We start from the raw sequence: 7,173 nt of genomic DNA on the forward strand, positions 1-7,173 counted from the left end.
CAGTTTAGTAAATTTAGCACCCAGCGATAGAATTCGTCTGTATTTATCTGTGTTTGTTACTGACATGTAAACTGCGTTGAGCAGTTCTTGGTGTTTTCTCTCAAAATCTCCTATTCAAGCTAAAAGTGTCTGAACTAATAACTGTTCTCCCTCCCACCTCCCCGCACACGTTTTTGAAAATGTGTTCCATTTTATTAACTCTCAGTTATTTTCTTTCCCAAGTCTGCACGCCTGCTCAGGTAACCATAGTAGGAAAGGATGTGTGTTTTCAGAGGGGACGCTCGCCGAACAGACATGTTGACTGAACTGAGATAGGTCAGTGAGTTGGTTCTTGCCATGTGGTGTCATTGCATTATGTCAATAGCTTAGTCTCTTCGGAGCTCTGTTTGGCCAAGCTGTGTCCACTGCCACAATAATCCCCAAACTTTGCAGGCTGAGTTTTTACTGCATCCTTCTATAGTCTCAGTTTTCTTTTTCTTTTTTTTTTTTCCAGTTTCATATCCATCTCCGACCTACAGCATCAGCAGTGCATGCCGTGCTGCAGCCACCTCACCTGGAGCACTAATGAATTTAAACAGTGGGCTCTTCAAGGACAAGGTGTTTTGGCCACGCAGAGTGCTTTGCCAAGGACTTACCTCATCTTGGTTGGCTATTTGACAGATGGAAGGCAAGAGAACAAAGAGAAGAAGTTGGTAGATGGTTGTCTATATGTGAAAGACAATACTGGGATAATTCCGTGTGAGGTGGGTCCTTGGTCTTAGGGATTCTGTGTTTATTCCCACTTTTGAGACAGTGTCACAGAGCAGCAGGGGCTTCAAATGGTCTGTCAAAGTCTGTAGAGAGGGAAATAACACATATATGTAACAGGCACGAAAATAGTAAGCTCAGATCCTGTGGAGAGGATAGAACATGTTAAATTTGTCATTTCTAGAGAAACAAATATTGAATGCGCTGACCTGGAAAAAAAGAGTACAGTTCTGTTAAAGTCTCAGCAGGTGGCCTGGGAGATCTGGAAGTCGTAGTACTACCCTCTGTTGTAGTAGAGCAGCAATAACTTTATGGAGAGTTGTACTGGGTGTTCAGTGATGCATTGATGACCTCCTTCCAGGAAGTAATAGCTTGTGTGACAAAAAGGCTTCTGAAGGTCATTGCAAGGAGAGTCTAGAAAGGAGGTAACCCCTGGAGTGATGATGAAAGAGCACTGAGGTTGTGCTTTCCAAGGAGCTGAAGACAAGGAAAAAGTTATTTTGGTATAAACTCCTAACTGAAAATGGAGGGAAAAGAAAGCAGGTAAAATTTTTAGAAAAACAGTCTGAAACTAACTAACCGTTGCAGTGAATTAATTATCACCTTGCCAGGAGGGTGTGACTGTAACCCAGGAGATACTAGCACAGCAAATCTCTTCCAGACTTGCATCTGGAAGGACGGAAGTTTTCCATGCAAGGTAGGAGAGCGGGCAGAAAACTCTGCTCTCCTTCTGTAATGAAGCCCAGCGGTAAAGCAGGAGTTTGTGATGTGCACTCAAGGACAAATTAGTAATGAACATTGTAAGTCCTGCTGAGAAAACCTTCTGTAACTCATCTCAAGCCTTTATCTCATTACGTTTTGTTTCAGCTCCTGCATTTCGAACTCGAGTGGCTGGAGTCACTGTTCCTCTTCCCAAGCTGGTCCTATATACCACAGACAGACCAGAGCGCAGCAGGGTATGTGGAAATCCTGGTGGATCCAGTGCCAATAAATCTCCCAAAGGCAGTACCTGATAGCATTCCAGGCACCTGTCCGGCATCAGCCAAGGCACCGATTCCCTCCAGGTAAACACCTAGCGTGCTCAGCTCCATCATAGCACTGTTGCTCTGGTTTGGCATGTACAGTGAAGAGCACTTGGCTTAGGAAGAGCCAAATTCTGTTGCTGCCACAAGTGGAAGCATTATGGTGAGTGGTGGAAGTAAAAGTTACACAGTAAAGCCACTTTTCATTAATCAGCTGTTTCTCAGGACTTTCCTGGAAGTTATTATTCTGTATTTTGACAAAATAGGACAAATTTTAATTATTTCCAGATATATTTTGATACTACAGAAAAGAAATGAGAACAAAGTGATGATTTGACTTTCACTATTTTGATTAACACAATTTTTTTTCTTGAACCTACAGTGAATCAAAAGTACTATTGAAAGTAATTCTAGATTCTAATATGAAATGTTTACACCGCCAGTCAAGTTCTTATCAGACTGGTGAGATAAAAGTGCCAGTTATGTCAGCTGATAAGAACAACTCTTTAGTAGAAATAATACTTAGAATATGTGAAAAGGTAGCCAATGGAATTGCAAATCTTATGGAAATTGGTAATTTCAGGTTGTGCTAGATCATCTTTTATCTGCTTAAGTAGAGAATTCTTGGCGTGATTTAATAACAATAAAACGTCTTTAGTCAGGCTGCTTTAGTTTCTAGTTTTCTTTTGGTTTAGTTGAGTTTTATCTGCTTGCGAGTGCTTGATTTAGGTCAACGGACCTTTCCAAACAAGAAAACTATTTCCATATTTCGGAGTACGCTCTCAGGCTTTTAACATAAAGCTCCTTTGCTGGTCTCTGGTATATGACCAATTTTCTGTGTTCCTTCTTTAAAAATGTTACCGATAAAGAGCTGGTACATGTGTACGTGCATGTCCTAGTATTTATTTTTTAAAAACTCGTTAAGTTAGATAATGGTTTCTATGTTTTAGGATCAAGAATGTGTTTGTTTAGAGTAAGTGGGATGTTTATATTCAAGTGCAGTAGAAGTTGAAATGAAATAACAAACTTTTGTTTAAAATGAATTGGTTTGTTAGGGTTTTTTTTTTTTTTCATTTTTTTAAATGAAAGTTTGAAATGACAAACAGCAATTATTAAAGAGATATCACCTCTCATCTGCTTTCAGTTTTGCTGCGGTTTTACCTTGTGCCAGGTTTGTTAGGAAGACTCCGTTGTTGCTTTCATGCCTCCTTTTTAATAGGCTTAGAAATTCCATAGTGTCAGATTCCATGAATCTACAAAGCCGAGTTCTGATTTCTGCTGAAGAACTGCTTGTGACTTTTTTTTCCCCTTTTGACCTGTAATTAACTTCTTGTTTGTGGTAAAGCTTTTTGTAATCTGGCTGTTGTCGTGGAACATGTGAATTTGTTCAACACAACCCTGTTGTCTTCAAATATTAAGGGGTTTTTTTTAATGTCAAAGGGAGTTAGCATATCAAAGTTAAAGTAAGGATTTTGTAGCCAAATACTGTTTTGAAAACCTCTCTGAGAGATGGACCATATTACATTGTTGGATCCTTTATTTCCAGGAAATGTATGTTGCGTATTTGTTTATTTTGCTTTTGATATACTTTTGGATTCTTTTATATCTGCTTTCCTTTCCTTGTCAATTGCCCTCTAGGATTCCATGTAAGAAAAGATCAAAGCTCACTGTGGCAGGTAGATTGGCCAGACTCGGGCCTCTTCTTTGTATTCACCACAAGACATTCTTCTTTCTGTTTCTGGAGTGCTTCACCTCAGCTGTTTCAGTCCCTGTGCTGGTGCAGGTAAGTCCTTGCAATTTTGCTCACAAATTCACCATCTGTATCTGTGTATATGCTAATTGATTGATTCTTTGAGGCTTGCTCTTGACTTTCCAGTTTGATGTATTCTTCCTTTTACTAGTGATTTTTTTTTATTATTATTTCATGCAGCCTACAATAGTCCTTGTATGTAAGAAGTTTAGTTCTGCACCCTGCAGAAATACAGCCCTCCTCCCTCATACAGTCCTTGAACATCTTGCAGATATCACCCTTTTGCTAAAAGTGGGACCTAATCCCCTTGAAGGAAAACTTTTTTGGGGGGGCGTTTGTTGGGATCGAGAAGAATTTTTTCAAGTGGAAATGCTGATGTCACTTCTGATTTCTCTGCTCTAGAGGCCCAACCAGCTGGCATGGCATCATGTCCTCCAGTTGGGTCACAGGTACACAATAACACGTCTGAGTACGTCCAGCCTGAAGAAATCTGGACAGAGGATATTTGTCACCAGTGTTTCTTCCTGCCTTCTGCCCTACTGTGCAGAGCAGGTGAGGGAGCAGCCACTGGACAGTGCTTGGCAAGGAGAATGCACTCAGTCGTCTTCCCCTGAATCTGCTGAGCAGCTCAGCAACTCCTTGAAAGTTGGGCTTGAAGAGAAGAGGCCAAGGTCAACCAAAGAGTCCAGGATCATCTCATATATGGTAAGGATTGTCAGGCTGGCCCTCACCTGCTCTTGGCTAGGGTTTCAGCTGCTTGCCTGCAAGGTCTTATTTTCATCATGAATTTTTTTCCTTATTGCTCAGGCCTACAAGTCTCCTATGTTCTGGGACTCTCAACACTCCTCTACCTTTCTGTTTGCATTCTATTTAGGGAACCATCACCGAAATACTCAATGTCCAAGCTGGTCTCTTCTTACTGGATAGCAAAGTCTGCTTGTGCCTTGCTTACCAGCAGTCGTTGAACTCTGCACGTGGACTCCGGCCAGGAGCATGTGTGGAGGTAAGTTGAGACTTACGAGGCATAAAGCATTCGGTGGAAAAGACTCAGGCCCTGGGGATGGCTCGCGAGCATGCGAGTCAACAGAAGGCTACGGGAACATTGGAGCTATTTCAGCAAGTATCTGGGACAAAATTAGGGATCTTACTGTCTAGTCTTGGTCATGAGGGTTGAAATTATTGTTATGTGATTCCTCTCTAAGCAGTAAGCTATATTCCTCAGGCCCGTTGGGTTTATAGAAAATCCAGTAGAGTGACAAAGTATTTAGGGTGATGGTTTTGGAGAGTGGTGGCAGACTAGCTATCTCTTTTAAGCTGTGGAGTTGTATGTCTTAAGTTGTATGTATGTCTGTGTATCTCAGCTCATCGATGTCCATGTCCTGCAGAAGCCTCTGGTATCTTTCCCTTTCATTGTACTTGGTGCTTGCCTGCGCAGCACCATTGTGCTGAAGAGTTTTTCAAAGCTCAGCACCCCCTACCAGCCCCAAGCCTCTTCAAGAAATCTCTACTTACACCTGCTCTTCCGCTACAATCTTGGTATGCCGCTCTACCTCTGGCTGGTGAGCCTCCTGGACACCTTTGAGGAGAGGTGAGGACTGTTCTTCTGAAGTCAGGCTATGTGTAAATGTGCTTTGTAGGCCACCTGGGTGCCCTAGACCAAGGGTTTACAGAATTACTGTACTTGGATACTAATAGCAGTAGCAGTTGCCTCTGGTTTTCTGGCCTAAGCCATTCATCTAGATTTCACATCACATCCAGCTGCTTGTACCTTGAAGTTGCTCTTATGAGAAAATCCTGTGCATTTTTCAGGTGCATGTGCAGTAAGCCCACAGCTCTTGGGAAGCTGCAGCACTCCAGAGCACGTGGTCATGTACTCCTGCCTCGGAGATTTTGTCCTGAAATATGGAAATACTGTAGGGGTGTCTGCCTGCCAGTGTGGTTTGCTTGGCAAATCAAGGTGGGCACTGAGGCTGGAGCTGGAAACTGCTGATACAACCAGATCACAATGGATGTAAAGGCTCTTGTGTCCTGGCTGCTCACAGGAGTAGCAGCAGCTGCTCAGCGTATCACTTTCAGACATTCTGAGTATTGCCATTTGTGTGAGCCTTTGTTTGAAAACTTCTGTCTTAGAAGATTTTCCCACACATGGTTATTTCTGGGTCTTCTAGATGGCTTCCTGCTGTCCCTGACAGCTGCACTCACTTTGTGTGACAGCTGTGGGCCAATTTCTGGATTTCCTTCTGTGTTCTGTTAGTGAAAATTCTTGTGTGTGTGTTCTCAAATAGTTGTGGTTGATCACTGTAACTGCTGTCTTGTGCTTTAAAAACTAAAATATATTTATTTAATCTCGGGCAGTCAAGTAGCAGTTTATAGAATGCTTTGTCTTCCTGTGCTTTTACTGGCACTGTGGAGTTTTTACTATGCTTTCCAATAAAACCACTTCAGTTGTGCCCCAGGAATGATGCTAACTCTAAGTTTCAGTTTTTATTAGCTTTTTCACTTTCTTTAAATGTAGTTTATCAAAAAGTGGGACAGTCGCTAATTGTTCCAGGGAGTTAGTTGCTGTCTCTTTTTATTTGAGTTCACTTTCTGTTGTTAAGTTGTATTTTGACTGGCCTGGGACAGTCGCTAATTGTTCCAGTGAGTTAGTTGCTATCTCTTTTTATTTGAGTTAACTTTCTGTTGTTAAGTTGTATTTTGACTGGCAGTGTGATCACTTCCATGCATTCAAAAACAGTGAGCTTCTGAAAGGAACACAGCGTGAGGAAGACGCTATAACAAGAGTAGTCTGTGGTTATGTCCGTCTTGTGAATTTTCTGCATCCTGTAAAAGAAATCCAAATGTACACCTAACATGAGTAATCATATTAAGCTCTGCCAAAATGCATGGAGGTCCATTTGTGTAACTTAAAGGGAGATTATTTTGGGGTGGTTTGGGGGTTTTTTTTGTCCACTTCAGTTTCAAGATTTTTCCTGTCTGTACATTTCTGTATATTTTCCTGTTCCATGTCTGCTTGCCTGGCATAAATCTGAATAGCCCTTAAATGTTCCTTTTCTTAATCACTTCATGTTCTTATTGTGCTCTCCTTAGTTCTTGTCCTACACAGCACGTTCACTCATAAGAAGCAGAAAGAATCTCTGACTTACTTACATGCAAAACTCACTAAAAAGTGAGTATTGTTAATGCGTTTAACTGTCATAATTCTTTCAGGTTTTCTTGTTTCTTTGGGCGCCGTCGACTGTTGCTTAGCTCTACACACAGAAACCCTGGAGCTGCTGAGACATTCCTTGCCCCCCTTCTGCAAGCTGTGGTGCCAGATAGAGAGGAAGCAAGAGATATTTATAATGAAATCCTAGGAAAAATACACCAGTGTCCCCTGCAGAAGGTGAGTGAATGCCGTGTGAGCTGTTTCCTGTTCATCAGATGGGAAGAAACTCAGCTAATTGATTCTCTCTATTTTCTTAGTATGTGACCCTGAACCCCCCGTGCCAGGCCCCATCTCTCTCTGCACTTTGCCGTTTGGCAGAACAGAAGAGCTGGGAAGTCTTCAGTCCATCAGAGCTGCTCTCCCCCTTGGAGGCACAGCACATGGGCACCCAGGAGCTGAATCGCCAGCTGGCCTGGTCCTACTGCACGTTCTCAGCAGGCAGTTTC

The 7,173-nt window shown here is 42.2% G+C and overlaps 1 protein-coding gene across 1 annotated transcript in view; it reads left to right on the forward strand.

Annotated features, from left to right (window-relative positions):
• Nucleotides 1-460: 460 nt before the first annotated feature.
• The window catches only part of CTC1 (CTS telomere maintenance complex component 1), a gene marked incomplete at both ends in the record, with an annotated part of 7,477 nt that continues 764 nt past the window's right edge, over nt 461-7,173 (forward strand). The window contains 8 exons of the mRNA XM_010131118.1: nt 461-743; nt 1,615-1,811; nt 3,408-3,552; nt 3,922-4,224; nt 4,394-4,522; nt 4,881-5,107; nt 6,730-6,904; nt 6,985-7,168. Coding sequence (XP_010129420.1) covers nt 461-743; nt 1,615-1,811; nt 3,408-3,552; nt 3,922-4,224; nt 4,394-4,522; nt 4,881-5,107; nt 6,730-6,904; nt 6,985-7,168 — 1,643 coding nt within the window. The remainder of the gene's footprint in view (nt 744-1,614; nt 1,812-3,407; nt 3,553-3,921; nt 4,225-4,393; nt 4,523-4,880; nt 5,108-6,729; nt 6,905-6,984; nt 7,169-7,173) is intronic.

The sequence above is a fragment of the Buceros rhinoceros genome, unplaced genomic scaffold, assembly GCF_000710305.1.
Source record: "Buceros rhinoceros silvestris isolate BGI_N320 unplaced genomic scaffold, ASM71030v1 scaffold17592, whole genome shotgun sequence".
In the NCBI taxonomy this organism is placed as follows: Eukaryota; Metazoa; Chordata; class Aves; order Bucerotiformes; family Bucerotidae; genus Buceros; species Buceros rhinoceros.